This window comes from Nilaparvata lugens, chromosome X (assembly GCF_014356525.2).
Source record: "Nilaparvata lugens isolate BPH chromosome X, ASM1435652v1, whole genome shotgun sequence".
Classification (NCBI taxonomy): domain Eukaryota; kingdom Metazoa; phylum Arthropoda; class Insecta; order Hemiptera; family Delphacidae; genus Nilaparvata; species Nilaparvata lugens.
The window spans coordinates 94,130,412-94,147,989 of NC_052518.1; the positions used below are offsets into that span (position 1 = coordinate 94,130,412).

General features: G+C 34.4%; 1 protein-coding gene across 2 annotated transcripts in view; it reads left to right on the forward strand.

Annotated features, from left to right (window-relative positions):
- Positions 1 to 17,578, forward strand: part of LOC111044749 (odorant receptor coreceptor) — a 57,703-nt gene that overhangs the window by 5,107 nt on the left and 35,018 nt on the right. The window contains exon 2 of one of the 2 annotated variants that reach the window (XM_039442725.1): positions 9,395 to 9,733. In XM_039442725.1, the coding sequence (XP_039298659.1) occupies positions 9,404 to 9,733 (330 nt within the window). In that variant the 5' untranslated portion in view covers positions 9,395 to 9,403. Of the gene's footprint in view, positions 1 to 9,391; positions 9,734 to 17,578 lie in introns of both variants that reach the window. The other variant, XM_039442726.1, reaches the window with a different exon arrangement.

Below are 17,578 nucleotides of genomic sequence, written 5' to 3' on the forward strand. Positions count from 1 at the left end.
TTGCCCCTTGTCATATGAGTAGGATTAATTTTGGGATTCACCCATAATGAAGACGTTGAAGAAATCCATTAAATTATGATTTGGGTGATCCACACTTCCGAAAAGAATTGGTGTCTGAACGCGCTCCGTTCGCTTCAGCGGTTAAAAGAAGAGTGCACGGAAAGAATGCAATTTTTGTCTCAGGTCCGACTCTTCCTGGGCCTACACGTGGAAAACTAGACTACGACAGGGGGGAAGAAGAGCAGGAAACTGTTGATGGGACGAGTGGATGAAAACTATCTTTCCCAGGCTGGGATGCTAGCTAGGCAGTTCCCAACCCTGAGAAAGATCGGTTGAAAAAAATGCAAGCTTTCCGTAGCCTATGCTAGGCAGCCAGCGAATAAAATATTACGTTTTAATTTTCACTAATTCCAATAACACTACTTCCAATTAATTCCATTACAGTATCAACTGTATTTCTATACTGCAGTGTGTCATACTGTGTAACAAAACTGATGAAGAGTGGTTACAGAAACATATGGTCAACATCTGTAGCAGGCCAATTGTTATGTTGATTGCTTGAACACCATATCACGATGCAACTTATTAATTATTGTAATTTTATAAATAATATACTGTACTGATACTCCGAGTCGATATTCTTATAGAAAAATAATTCTTGCGGAAATACCTCAAGAGCCCAAGAAATGATAAATGCTATGCTAATGCAAGCCACGCCCCAAATCCAACGAGCAGTCTTATAAGCCATTGACTTGCAGACTTGCATGTGACGCTCGCTTCCTATTGGTAGTGAGCTATGGAGGTGAAATGGCGACCAATGAACCCATCGACCAATCAGCTGGAAGGAGAGGCTGAGTTTATAGAGAGTTTCTTTTAACGAGTTTCTTCCATCGATCTTTGCGTTTGTTGGGTTTATCTTTGTAATTTATCAGATTTGTGAAGTATACTTTGAAAGTTCAGATATGAATGTTTTCTACTTCATTATTTCTATTTCGATGAAAACAAAAACAATGCATCAAATACAACGAGTCTCATAATTATCTCAATAATCTCTCCATGAGATTATATTTTTCAGTGAGCATGAAAAAATATCTGAGTTACCTAGATACCGAAAAGAGATAAACTGTTACAAGTCTGATCGAATGTTATGAATATCCATCTGAAAAACACAAATATGATGTAGGTAAAGTAGTTACATGTTTAATATGGATGTTATTTTTCTTTCTAATATACAGATTTTTGGAAACTCTATTCTTCAGAGTGAAACTAGAATGTATTTGGCAAGAAATTACCAAATTAATATCAACTGGCAGTCTATTTTTGAGAGTTTGAATATACTCATAATGACTATTCCATTTAAATTGTTGAAAGCCTAATGAATTATTTCTATCTGGAGAGTTGAAAAATACAGTAGTTTTCAAAAAACTACTGGTCCAATGAACTTTGAAATATATATATATATATAAGCTTATGCTTTATGGGCCAGCATGTGGAAGCGTCAGAAGTGACTTGTCATAATTTCATAATTTCAAACAGAAATTACATCAAAGATGTACATTAAAGGACAGTATGCTATGATATGCAGTATTACTGCATATTTTGGAATGGCCTCTATTAGGTGTTTATTCTTCACTGATGAGGAGGACCACCTTGCCTTTCAAATTGTTCCAATATCCTGACCATTCTGATCATCTAATCTCAGATACCTCCTAGATTGTAGCCGTCTTGCTGGTGAATTATTTAGCTCCTTAGCTATTGGCAACTCATTCTTTGAGACAACCCTGTTAACAAGTTGTCTTGTCTTATTCAATCTGCGGAGGTCTGGTGGCAGGGCATTACAAAGCACAAGTAGCCAGTTGGTCTCTGTTGGTCTTATTGTGCCACTGATTTTCCTCATGGATTCATTTAGCTGCACATTGATCTTTCCCACATGTGCACAATGTGCCCACACAGGTGAGCAGTAATCAGCCACACTGTACACCAAGGCAAGACTTGATGTTCACAGCGTTCCCACATTGCAACCCAAGGTTGTTCCAGCCAGTTTGCTTATAATATTGTTTCTGGTCTTTAACTTGTCTCTTTCTCCCTCCAAGTGATGGCGGTATGTTAGAGACCTATAAAGTCGCACACCTAGGTATCGAGGAGCTTCCTGATGTGTCAGTCTCTCTCCACAGAAATCAATATTTAGCATTCTCCCTGCATCCCGATTACTGAGATGAAAAGCTGTTGTGACTGTCTTGGTTGGATTGGGTTTCAGGTGCCATGCCATGAAGTATTCTGCCAAATTTTCCAGATCTCTGTTGAGCATAGTTTCCAATACCTCAAATGAGGAGTCTTGTGCCACCAAGCCAATATCATCTGCATACACAAATTTCTGTGCTCCTGTGGTAGGGAGATCGGCGGTATACACATTAAAGAGCATCGGGGATAGCACGGAGCCCTGAGGTAGTCCATTCTGTATTCTCCTCACAGATCTTTCCATACTACCATGTGCCATCCTCAGCGTTCTATTCGATAGCAGGGATCATATGAGGTTGACAGTTGCTCTACATTTCAATGTCTGTGTAAGTTTTAGCAGCATTGCACTGTGCCAGACTGTGTCATAGGCCGAGCTAAGGTCAAGAAATACTGCCCCTGACTTCAGCTTCCTCTCAAAACCATGCTCTATGTAGGTTGTGATAGACAGCACTTGTTCTTCACAGCTACGGCCTTCCCTAAATCCTGCCTGTTCCTGTGGAAGACACTCTTCTACTCTTCTACTCTTCTACTCTTCTGATAATCCTGGACAGCAGGACACGCTCAAAAAGCTTATAGATGACAGATAGGAGTGATATTGGTCTGTAGCTGTTTGGGTCACTAGGCTCCTTTCCTGGCTTCAGAATGGCAATAACTTTTGCTCTCTTTCATACTACTGGTGTTCTGGATTGCTCCATAACAATTGTGAAGAGGTTAGTTAGCCAGTGTATGGCCTTGGGTTACAGGTTCCTTATGAATTCAGGAAGGATGCCATCAACTCCAGCAGCTCTACCCAGCTTGATGTTTTTGATTGCAGCTAACACCTCACTATGGTTCACTGGACTCACAAGGCCAGATCTTTCAGTACATCTATGCAATTCTCTTCTCGCTTCATATGCAGTGAGTCTCTGTGTGGTACATTGATATTGCCAACCTCATATATGGTGTCAGCTAATACATCAGGTGAGACTGTTGCATGGGTTGTGATCACTTTCACTGCTCCCAGTCTTCTAAGAAGATTCCATGATTTTCTACTGGAATGAGTAAAAGCCATGCTCTCCATTGCAGCCACCCATCTGCTGCGTCTCTCCTCATTCAGTTTTTGCATCAGCTGGTTGGCAGTCTCATCACTGTGTGAATTCCTGTATTCTTTGAGGAGGTCACTACACTCCTTACTCCAGCAGGGGATGTAACTCTTCCCATGACCTCTTGGCATTGATCTTTTAGCCGCCACATAAATCAGTTTGGTGAATCTATCACAATTCTCAATAGACACTGGAATTCTGCTAACAATCTTTTCTATCACTTCTGTGAAGTGGGCCCAGTCCGCTCTACATAGATTCTATCTTGGCATTTCTCGACTTTGGATAGATGGCAGCACCAATCCAAGTTCAATGACTGCAACACAATGCTGGGTTCTTGGAAAGCGAGATTCTATTATTCTCTCAGTCATCAGTGGTTACCATTCTCAGAGCATGTCACAAAACAGAGATCTGGTGATGATGTTGTTCTCCAGCGTGCAGAATGGAAATTAGGGCTCTGTTTTGCATCAAAGACCAGGAAGCAGCCAGCTCCCCCTCCATCCACTGCTCTAACTCTGCTCCATCAGCATTGACATGACTGTACCCCCATAATGGACTGTGTGAATTGAAATCTCCTGCATATATACATGGGCGTTCCGCAGCCGGTAATATAGGAGTGCTCCACCTTTCTGAGGGAGGCTTGTAGACATTGAAAATTGTTGTGTGTCCATATTTTATCCCAATGGAATGTCAGTTTCCATCCACAGCTGTACATAGCATGACCTTGTCCTGGGTAATATATGTGGCAAGACCATGCTTGTCATGAAGAAGAAAATTAATCAAAGAATACCCTGGGATTTTTAGCCTGCTCACGGCATTTGTAGCAACATGTGTCTCTTGAAGGAGTATTACATCTATTTTGAGGTCCATCATCATCTCTTCACATATTTCAGCCTTTGATCTAGAAATTCCTTCAATGTTAAGCTGAGCAACTCTTAGATTATTATGCCTGATTTCAAGCAGAGTATTGTCATTATAATTTTGAGATAGCTGTGTTGAGCCCTGACAAGGGCTGTTTTGGCCCATTCGACCGGGAGACATTTGTGTCCGGTCAGCTTTTCTGAGACTTACACCGTGGGGCACCTCAATTACTTTTTGCAGTGACAATTAATAATTTCCCTTTGAAATCAGAATGTCTTATAAACCTTATTTTTTTCAGTCAATTCAAAAATATGTTGAGTTTGACTATCAAGATTTATTTATAGTAAGTTTTTTCTCTTCTGTTAGTGCGCCCTCTGGGATCTCGCGAACACAGTATCATTATGAACGCCCATTAAAATTCATTCATTTAAGAGTTTCCTCAAGGATAATTATGATATTTTTATGAGTTAATAATAGGAGTGTGACTGTGCTATACACAGAAACTATTTGTACATTTGTACTCGAATGTATTCTCGTCTCATCTTTCAGGAACGTTATTGGAAAGTGGAAGAATACACGATATCATTGACATATTGTGCAATCTATATATATATATATATATATATATATAATATATATATATATATATATATATATATATATATATATATAAAAATGAATGTCTGTATGTGTGTTTGTTCCCTATAGACTTGAAAACTACTTGACAGAATGGCATGAAACTTTGGAAATATGTTGTGTGAATATTGAAGATAGTTTCTGACCAGAAATTCTAATAGGGAGGCTTATAATAATATTATTCCATTAATCCATTTAACAGACCTATGCTTTTGAAATTGTCGGTCGTGCGGCTACCGAAGAACGGAAAGATGATCATTATTCAAGATCATGTTGTGATAATATGATTCAGTATCTAAAGTTACCAGCTGTAATAAACAGATAAATTGTGTACTGGTATTAATATAGTAGTTTGGAGTTGAAGTTTAGTTGATTGGTACCAGCTGAAGATAATGGTTTCTTAGAAGATCTATGCAAATAATTATCATTCATCCCTTATCATTGAGAGACTGGAAAATGTTGGAAAAATGATTCGCCTCATGAAAGGAAGTTTTTCATATTGCATCATTAATCTACTGAAGAATGGCAGAATAATTTACAATTTTTTGAATTTAGCGTAACTGATATTCATCCTAAAATGGAAGATGGAAAGAATATGGAATTCTGTGTGATTCATGGTATATCGCATATTTTCAGGACCATCGATTGACAATCAACAACTACGAACGCATTAAATTCATCTTTGAAACACTGGTTTTAACCTATCTATTTTTTTTAATTCAACACTCTTCTGATATACCAATTGATAGAGAAGAATATGTTTTCGGATTAATAAATGCTGCATAACTAAGCACATAGGAAGTCCGTATTGAGATGTAAATGAAATATTGATTGTCAGATAAATTTCATGATTCACCAAATAAAGTCAAGTGTGACATGAGATACATTGACTTTTCGGCGGTACGAAGTTCGCCGGGCCAGCTAGTAAACCAATAAATATAACGTGCCTCTTATTTCACCAGCAGTAAATTTAACCAAAATGAAGGACGCTAACCGAAAATATTCCAGCAACGTTTCATTAGAATACTAAGAATTCAAATTAAGCTTGATGTGACGCTGGATTGGGGAGATATTTTGCCGAGGGTGATGAAAATAAAACAAAACCTGTGAACTCATAATGGCAACAAGTGAGAGCTGCTTGTTTACCAAGTGATTTCAACCAAACCGCAAATTTACAGCTATCTCACTTTCACCTTCCCATCTCTCCCATCACGTTATCTCTCTCAGTTCACCCTTTCCATAGCATATTATAGTGGATACGTTTCTTCTCAAAGGTTTTCATCACCACAAAAAAGCACTCGTTCCAAAGTGCCTCGAATACTTTTCAAAGTAAACCGCTCTTCATCAGTTTCGTTATACACTATCATACAGTTTATGCTCAGCTCAATAAGGAAATCCTGTACTTTCTTTGTTCTTTGATTCAATGAATTCTCATAGTATAGAATTATTGATCACGTTACAAAAATTATGTTGAAACTTTTTAAACATTGATAGAATAGAAACTTAGAGCATCATACATTTTATGCATGGATCAATAAAGAAAATTACTTAACTTATATGTGCTACTTTTGTTCAAATTATTAAAAACAATATAGAAACTTAAAAATATTTTAACGACTAGTTTATTAAAAACAATATAAAAACATAAAAATATTTTAACGACTAGTTTCGACCATAGATCATTTTCAAGTTAAAAAGTAAAAAAATAAACCAAACTTTTACAGAAAATTATTATAATTGTTTATTTTTTTACATTTCAACTTGAAAACGACCTATGGTTGAAACTAGTCGTTGAAATATTTTTAAGTTTTCAATAAAGGGTACTACAAGTTTTATCAATAAAGAAATACTCGTTTTGTTATTCCATTACATAATTCCCACACTATAGAATTGATCGCGTTACAAAGATTATTTGGAAACTTTTTGAACATCGATAGAATAGAAACTTGGTGGATCATACAGTTTATGAATAGCTGATCAAGAAAATACTCACTTTGTTCTTTAATGAGTCCCATACTATAAAATTTATCGCGTAACAAAGATTGAGTTGAACACTTTTTAATCATTCATAAAATAGAAATTTGAAGCATTTTACAGTTTATGAATAGCTCCAGAAGGAAACACTCACTTTGTTATTTCATTAAATAATTCTCATACTATAGAATTGATCGCGTTACAAAGATTCTGTTAGAAGCATTTAATCATTGATAGAATAGAAAAGTGTGGCATTTTCCTATGTTTGGAGCATAGAAATACACGTAACGTGATTATAGGAAGTAGGAAATTAAAGAATGGGAGAGAATAATATTATAATATGCCAAAATGAACAATAAATTATGAAAGTGTTTATCAAGCTTGAATATCCACGTAGAAGAAAAAATACTAACTTGGACAGAGATTACGAAGTCATTCAGATAATCAGTACGAATCCACGTACAGAAAAGAAGCCTTCTCTATTATAATAATTTTCAGTATCATCTAGCATGACACAATACAACATTGAAGTACGTTTTGAAAGCTGGATTCCCACAACATATCAGTGACAGTGAAAGTCAGCGGTACAGTGAGAATATTATTCCCAAAGGCTCTAATGAGACTATTCATACTCGTTCGGCCGTGATAAGTGGGAACAGTCCAGTCAGAACTCATGGAAATTATATTTAATAAATAGACTAAGAAATTGTCAAAAACCAATTTTATTGATAGTTAAATCATTAAACAGTGACAAACATCAGTCTCTGACAAACATCAGAATGACCATTGGTGAACTCTGACAATGGTGTAACAACCGAAACCGGTCGGTCTAACTATGAATAAAATCTGTGATTTTTGACAATTTCTTAGTCTTTTTATTTAATATGAATACTTACCACAATATCAACTTCTCAACTACACAAAAAGTGAAATTATATTTTCACTCTTAAATCCAGCTTAATTCAGGTGTTGTAAAATTTTCTTGGCGGCGTACTTCTCAGTTTGTGCTTCATTTATAATGTGTTACGACATACTCTGTAGTACAATAAGAAACTTTTAAATGCACATCTGTTAGCTTGCTTCTGTAATGAATTTTCACAAGTTTTTTATGCGTTCGTTATCACTCTTCATTTCATTCAATTCATGAAATTACTGCAAATATGTCCTGTAACGTTTTAGGGTACGAACAGAACGGTCAGGTCGGTATGTAAATTTCAGCTTGCTAGCGTTATTGTATATGACTTCACATGTTTTTATCATTGCACAAAATATTTGTAAATTTACTGTTTTTTGAATATAGTCTTAGACATAGTTTTTTACATCATAATCAAAGCTGTGACGCATCACAATCGCTCGCTCACTTGTGTCTTGTATCTACATCCAAACTCGTTTATTAACTACCTAACTATAATAAACTATCTAACTAACTAGTAGTTCTGTGAACAGTAGACCTCACGCAGTTTTCTCATCCACAAGTATCTGATGTTACCTGTTTGAAATGTTAACAAACTTAGTTCACGTTTGAATTTGTATTCCATATGATAATTCATCCAGTTCCGTGATAATCTTTCCATCTGATGAAAATATTTCTCAAGTATTTGAAAATTAATATTTTAAATCAAAATATTATAATTTCTTCAGCATTATTTTTAATGACCTATTAAATTTGTTTTTTTCAAATGTGAGAATATTAATACTGATGGGCACGCAAAATAATACCATGACTGCAAAACAACATAATTGAAACCATAGAAATTCACACCTTATAGAAATAGACACGGCTTCTCCAGACAACTGAGTAATGCATGCAATCCACTAGTCAGCTGATAGATTATGAATAATTCTTTAGTCTGATCAATCCTATCTTCAGAGTAGATGATATTATATAGTTGCCATATGGTTGACATGGCAAAATTGTAACGTGCTATAAATTTTCGGCTCTAAATTTATTGTCTAAATTCAATATTTTCTAAATTTGACTTAGTGGTTTTGTGTTTTGTTTCAGTATTGTATATGTTTGGACTTTTTAACATCGAAATGAACTTTATTCCAAAGTGAAAAGTGTAAATTTAAAGTATTGTGCTCACTATAACCCTTAGTGTCAGGTTTCCCATTAGGGAACTTTGGACTATATACGGAGAGGTGGAACTACCCTTGGGTCTCTCCACCATTCAAAAGCCATAGGCTAATAATAATAGTGATATTGGAGTATGGAGGATTCCCTCTTCTTTTTATTTTATCCTTGAAATGCAAAGTTTCAAAAAACCTTGTGTATAAATCGACGCGCAGTTGAAAAAGGAATATTCCTGCCAAATCTCATAGAATTCTATCAACGCGTTTGGCCGTAAATGCGTTACATACATACAGACAAAAGAAAATCCGAGGTAAAACATAGACCTCAATGTGTTCGGTCAACTAACTAAAACTCGTTTATTAAATACCCTCATTGTAAAACTGTTGTATAAACTACTATTGCTTTATTGCACTACTGTTTAGTGGCATCGATGTTCACCACGATTACTTGTTCTGTTCCCAGCTTTAGATGGTTTTAGATTCCCGTTTTTCGTGATAAGATTTGACAATTGCAATTGATGGTTTGTCAACAGGAATCAAAGATGGAGAAGGTGCGAAAGCACGGGCTGATTGGCGATCTCTGGCCGCACATCAGATTGATGCAACTGACCGGCCACTGGCTACTCGAGTACCATGATAACAATGAGAGTGTCATGGTGCTGATAAGGAAACTCTACTGCTCGCTGACCACTTTCCTTGTTCTTCTGCAGTTCATCTTTATATTCGTGTTTCTCTGCTTCAATACGTACGATGCTGATCAGATGGCCGCCGGAACTATAACCGTTCTCTTCTTCCTGCATAGCATCACCAAATTCCTCTTCTTCGCTTTTCGCAGTAAATATTTCTACCGCACGTTCAGTGCATGGAATCAGGTCAGTCATACTTCGATTTTTTTCTCACTTTTGACTTGTCACATACTACTGATTATTCTATGTATTTGTTGAGTTGAAACATTACAATATTGGAATGAAAAAACAAGGTGCCAACCCAAAACGTCTTCTCTTCCAGAACATATAGTTCAATAAACTGTGTCCAAAATAGGGTTATACGATACTTGCTTGTCACGTTCAACAATTTTCATTCACACGCTCATCCATTGCATATAGGGATGTCAATCCCGGGACTAATTTTCAATCCCGGTATTTCGGGATTATCCAATATCAATCCCGGGATCTCGGGATTGGCAAAAATCAGTTTCATGCATTTTAAATTAATTGTTCCTCCTCAATTACATGTTCAGTAACAGTGTGTGTGGAGTTAAAAAGGGCCCATTATAGAGGGAGAGGATATTATTGAAATGGAAAAATACTTAGGAATGATATCAAAATAAAACATTCTTTTTCTATAAATGTTTTCAAGATTAGGAGTAACTTTTTTTAAAAACTTCAACTAGTTATTCTACTTATAATAGAGAAAGAGAAGAGATAAGGCATAATTAGACAGATAGTGAATAGATGGTGCTTGTTTATTTCTAATTTATTTTCAAAATTCTGGGTGCAATTCAAGGAAATGACATCAGCACTATTGCAAAATTCCGCCGTCTTGATCAGTGAGTATAGAATGTAACATTCCTTGAATGTAAGATTGTTAGAATGTTACATTATATACTCACTGGTCTAGACTGGTAATATAATAATTGTGGTGCTGTGTAAGCAGAAACAAAGCTCATATTCATCACCGTAAATGAATTCTATATTGAATTGTTCTTGGAAAAGAAAACTATTTACAATTTCAGGTTTTCTTATCCCGAAAATCCCGGGATTGACGTTAAGAAATCCCGGGTTAGTATAAAAAATGGACCGGGATCCCGGGATTGACATCCCTAATTGCATATAAGTCATCCATCCTGATTCAAGTATAATAGAAGATAATTTATTTTATCTTAAAAGCACTACCTACAGTGAGGTCCACGTTTCAATGGCAGTGAATAAAGATAGGAGAAAGTTGCCAATCCTCTGTCTTGTCAATGCCTTCTATAGACGGTAGCTGATACAGGTTTATTGATGTAATATTAACTGTTCATTCTCGTTTAAAATAATCAATTTTATTTTATCAAGCAATATATTATATCTTCCAATAATTTAGATAAAGTATTTTGTTAATTAATTATTTATTATACATTATTCTCACTTGACTCTTGATTTTATTTTAATTTTAATTCAGTTTTATGATTTGTAGTTTTTGAGTTTTCCTTTTTTTCCAATTTCCATTAACCCTATACCCTATTAATCATCCTTAGACCATCTAATACCTCATACTCCTTTTTAAATTCCTAAATTCCCAGTTTCATGAAAAAATCCTACTTAGTTTATAGTTAAAGTTAGCATATCATTCTATTTATGTATTTTATTATTTGTAGGCACCTGCTGTAAAATCTTTTAGGTTTAGCGGGACCAATTTTGTAATGTATTTCACTGAATGAAATGATTGATTGTTAAAATACGATCTGGAAACTGAGCATAGCGAGAAAGAGATAGCTTGCTTTGTTAAATCATACACAAGGATAGCAATACCATTGCTGAACAAACACTACCATTATAACGTGGACCTCATAATAGATAGTGCTTTTAAGATACAATAAATTCTCTTCTATTCAACTTGAATCAATGGATGGATGAGTTATATGGGAAAGGGAAAGCAGATTCATTTATTGATTCTTGTTGTATTAATATACTCTTGATGAATAAAACAATAACGAATAATGAATCCATTGATGTATTGTTAGATAAAATTATTTTACGTTGTTCAAATTTGATTCGTGCAATTGCCAATGACTTTTACGTGACTTTTACGAAATCATTGCAAGGTCCAGATTTATTACATTATTTTCTATTCTATCTGTTGATAGAAATTATCCGATTTTATCATGTATAATCAATTTATCCTTCTGTAACTATCAACTACCTACTATTTTCTTTCAATCTCTTTCATCATTGAACAATAGTTTTTTATATTTTCATATATTGTGCAACTAGTGCGCAAAGTGACAGTTTGCGGAATGGTTTCTTGAGTGCAGCAGAGGAACTTTGCGCACGTATTTCACATTAAATTTTTCCTACAGTTACCATTGAATATGAAAAGTGGGTAATTATGGGTGAAATTCCCTGAAATCCATCAAATGTTTTTCTGTGTAATTTTATTATTAATAAAAACCTTAATTTATTTAAAATTGAATAATAATGTAGTAAATGAATGAAGGCGGCACTCATGTGGTGGCTGTCGCTGTCATCGTTGTCCACTGCCATTATAACGTGGACCTCACTATACCACAGTCAGTGTTACCAACTTAATTTTGATTTTCCTGCACTGGTGCTCCATATAACCTACTAACTATTTTGCGTTGCCATGTTGCAAATCTGGAGTGCAGAAAAAAATTTTCCCGCACTAGAGCGGAAAAGTGATTTTTTGCGTTCTGTAATCAGTGCAGGAATGGCCACTTTTCAAGGTAACTGTAGGAAAAATCTATATGGTATGAAGAAGAGGACCATTGACTGTCTTTACTAATATATCGCCCAATACTATCGAATAACTTATTGATGTGACAAAAGCATATAGCAACAGCTCATTCAGATTGATCATGTTGGTTTCATCTTTTGCAACTAACAATCATCAACTACCTTTCTATCAATACCTTCCAGCTTTGGACATTTTTCATTATTTAAAGTCATAAAGAAAAAAATCACATACGCTATAACGTTGAGAATATAATAGAGTTTTATCGTTTATCAATGTTTTTTTGTATAATTTGTCGTCGATTAGATGTTTGTCATTCCTAGTTTGTCAATAAGTGACACTTATGTCACTTCCTCCCAGATTTTATATTAAATGATCTTGATAATATATATTGTAAATATTGAAAACAACGCTAATACTGCCGACTATTTGTCATAATAACTGCAAGTGCAATGTGAAAGAGAGGGCATGGAGATAGATAGAGATAGAGATAGAGACAGAGAGAGAGAGAGAGAGAGAGAGAGAGAGAGTCGAGTAAGCTGAGACAGTCAGGTGAAGAGAAATAGAATGTTAAGAGCATTACTAGGGCTGTGACAAAAAATAAAGAAGGAGGATGCAGATTGTAGGATAGATATTAAAATTCAATTGATTCACTGTTTTTCTGAACAGAACTGAATAGAACTAATAAATTGAATCTCAGAAACGATTGATAAAAGTAGAATACTGTACATAATAGTTATCATACACGTCATGTTTCAAAGGAAATGCAAATATTTTAGTTTACTTGAAGAGAAGAATGTAATGGAAAGAGAAATATTCCATTTTTCTTTGTCTGGCACAATCTATGATCTAGTATCTCTCTCACGAGGCTGTGATAAACATAATTTTTCCATAATAATCAAGAAAACAACAGAGAAAGAGGAAGATAAAAGGATAAAGAGATTGAGAGAAAGAAGTGAGAAAGAGGAAGCAATAAAGGGGAATATAGAATTGCGAGAAAAGGTGAAAAATTGAAGGTCAGAGTTATTTGGAAACTATAGACTATTCTGTATATATCCTAATAATACACCTGTTCATCCTTTCACAGCTGAGATCAAGAAAAAATCATATTGAAAACTAAAAACTTCAATCACTGATTTTCCCAACTATGAAATTCAATTTTGAAAAATAGTCAATTAAAAAGTCAATTTTGAAAAATAGCTTTCAATTATTCAATTGCAATTAGATCCAGGAAAAAGTTTTAAAAATATTTGTGTACTACAGTTGTACGTTATAAATCATTATCACTCTCCATTGCATTCAATCTATGTAATTGCTGCAAATATGAGGCTAGGCACACACCAGTTAGTCAAGACAAGACAATACATGATCAGACACAATACTTCACATAGTTGCTTATGACACAACACACACTGATTAGTCATTGCAATTAGACATGTCTTCATAAGCAACTATGTGAAGTATTGTGTCTGATCATGTCTTGTCTAAGAAGGTCATTCAATAAGTAAAGAGCAAATTACTAATTTTCAAAAACGGCTGAATTGATCCATATGAAACTTTTAGGACATGAAGTTGGCAATCTTGCAATGACATCTGGTCAGTTATTTCACCGTATTTCGTAAACTAATCGCAAATTGACTCAGTTAACAATGGCGAGTCCGCTTGAGAATTGCACCGTGGAAGAAGAACGTGCCGTCATCAGATTTGACTGTCTGTCGTTTTGATTCTGGCTCATAGGGATGGATCCATGTTTCATCACATGTTACAATTCTTCTGAAAAAATTCTCCTTCAGTAGCATACCGATTTTTCAACTTTCGACTGATTTGAAGCCGGGTTTCTTTGTGAGCGTCCATGAGTTGTCTAGGCACTCATCTTGCACAAGTTTTGTTGTACTCACTGCAGCTTGTTGTGAATAATGTTTTGGACAGTTCCAACACTCCAGTTTACTTTTTCACTTATAAATTCAACAGAGATATGCCTACTCTCCCGCATTAACGAATAAATTCGAAAGAGGAAGTCTCAACTTTGACTGGTCGTCCACTGCGTTGATTGTCACAAACATTTTTACGGCCACTTTGAAACTGTGTTACCCATTTGTAAACGTTTGAACGATTCAAACAATGGTCTCCGTACACTTTTAACATTTTTTGTGGATTTTACTACCTTACTCACCTTCTGCGACTGAAAATCTGATCACAGCACGTTGTTCTTCCACGGTGCAATTCTCAAGCAGACTCGCCATTGTTAACTGAGTCAATTTGCGATTATGTCTACGAAATACGATCAAATCAAATCAAATCAAATCAAATTGGCTTTTATTATCATGATTTCAGGGTACAAATATTCGTATTATACAACAACGTTACATCTTCTGCAACCAAACAATCATAAATGAAACTTACAGTTGAACTAAAAAAATAATCATTATAACTAAATCTAGTTGTTATTATATCGTAGCTCCAGAAAATACAACATTATATTTTAAAAAACTTCATGAAAACTCTCCACAAAGACAAAGCCTGTGTGTGGAAGAGGGTCTTGGCGATGATTGGCCAACGTCGGACTGTCCCCATATCTATCACATTCTTGGGTAAACCAGGTATTAATATAAGAGAAAATTTGAAGTTTAAAGGATTTTAAGTATATATATTGCAATCGTAAGTTACTTTGTTTATTGTTTTTTTCATTGTATAATAATCTTGTATTGTTGTATTTGTGAAGGAGACACATTAGGGGTAACCTGTTGTCTCCATAAATAAATAAATAAATAAAAGATGTAAACATTTAGAGTTAAATTTGGACTATCATTACACGACATTTGCTTTATTTATACAATGAATGAATTATCACTTCTATATTTGTCCTCCAACTTCATGTCCTGAAAGTTTCGTATGGATCAATTAAGCCGTTTTTGAAAATTAGTAATTTGTCTCATTACTTATTGAATGACCCTCGTATTACTCATTGACTCATGAATAAATGAATATTTTGAAAACTAATATTTTCAGTCACATTAATATTGATAAGCTACTCTTCCAAAAATATCGATTGTAAATAACCTTGCTATGCCATGGCGGTATAACCAAATTGATGCAAGAATCATAGGTTCTAAGCATTCATGGTAGACGTTCACAGACTGAATATTTAACTTGAAATCGATTCGAGGAGCTACTCTTGATTGCATCATTACCTTACATTAAATGGGTAGCTCGCTCATTGAAAAGTAAGTTAGCTTGTGGTTTTATTACTAGAATAAGTAGGTTGATGTCGGTCGATAACTCAGCCATTAAAGTTAACTCAATTTCAGATAGAGTTTACCAAGCCAAACTTTTATTTTAGACTGCAACTTTTCCTAAACATGTGCATGTCACAATGACAATTTCCACTAAACCTGATGAAACAATAATAAAATTCGATTCAGAATAAAAATTAGAACTCATTTTATACTGCAAATACTATCAAGTAGGCTATAAACTGATCAAGATGAAACATTGACGAATGATAAAAAATATACTAACTAGACTAGAATATATTTCAAACAGAAGAATAATTTGTTAATGATCAGTATGCATGAACTTGATAATCTCCTTAAAATTATGAATACTCTCCCAATTATTTCACTTCTCATGTAACAACAAAACAAGACCACGATAATGAATCTCTTCAGAAACCAGAATGTTCTTTTAAGGGTGTAGTTACTTGAAAGGCCTGTCTCTATATATTGTGATCTATTGTTATTTTCGTTTATATTGTTATCTGCATAGAGTACTCAAGCAATCCAATCCAACCCTTGAAGACATTCAAGAGACTAAAAATTTGATCCATCATTCTGAAACATTGTTGACATTCAACTCATTTATTTCACCTCTCATGTTCCTATGCACTCTACCCGGTTTCTGTAAGTTAAAAACCTTGATTTTAGCATAGTAGGAGAAGAAACAAATACCGAAATAAGTGATAAATTTCATAATAATTCAATTAATGGATGACTTCACAACATGCCAATGTGAAATAACTGTTAATGACCTTTGGCTTGTGTGAAACTCATTATACAATGAGTCATTATACCCTTTATACAAATACTCTATCTAGAAGAGAAATTCCTCGTTTTTTTCCTCTTCTTATTTTTCTAAAATTATGTAGTCACTGATGTCCTTAATTAATTATAATTTATTTTTTATTACATTTGATACAGACTTATGGATATATAATATACTAGCTATATATATTAGCTTGATAGTAGCTGAGACATGACATGCATTAATAGAATATGAAAAATTGTACCGTGATATTATATTATTCGTATTTCATTAAAAGTGGTATATATATATATATATATATATATTATATATATATATTATATATATATATATTATATATATATATATATTATATATATATATATATAACAAATTGGGTAATTTTATGACATTGTAATTCAATAACATTATAAAAGGTGATGGTTTCTTGATCCATTCCGAGCTGCGATGTATTAACACACTTTTTTCTATGTTTTTCACACGACATGCAGTCAAATATTCAAGTAAATAATCAAAAACCTTTACTTACTGACTGTAGAACGTTCGACCGACTCACGATTTTTTTCATCAGTGCCGACCGGAAATTTTTTTTTGGTTAGGAAGATTTGATGGGAACATTATTGTTTTATTCTATAAACGTTGAATGATAATGACTTATCACCTGTCAAATTCGACTTTAATCTCTCATGAAGTTTGAAGCCGAATATCCAATAGAATGAAATGATTCGAGTAATTGAGATAGCATCAATACTACACAATTCCCATTGTGTTTTTAAACTGAAGGTTTTTTATGATTTACCAAGTGTAGGGAGATTCCACGTTTTAACGTGACCGAAATTGATTCTGTCTGTTCATCTGTGACGTAATCACAGCCAAAGCATGAATTGATTTTCATGAGCTTTGGCAAGAATTTTCTCTCGCACACACTCATACAACATCATCACCCATACATCCATACATCCTCTCTTATTAATAAAAACAATCTAGAAACTTGTGGTACTTTTCATTAAAAACTTTAAAATATTTTAATAAAGGGTACAACAAGTTTTTAGATTGTTTTTATTTATTTTAATAAAGTAGCCCATTTAAGTGAAGTGATTTTATTCATTCTTATATTCTGTCGTGCGCTCATAAACTCTCTCACAACATATCTCTTTCACTTTCTCTCACTGCTCTGCCACTCTTACTCTGTCTCTTTCTCTCTCTCTCAAGAGTATATACTC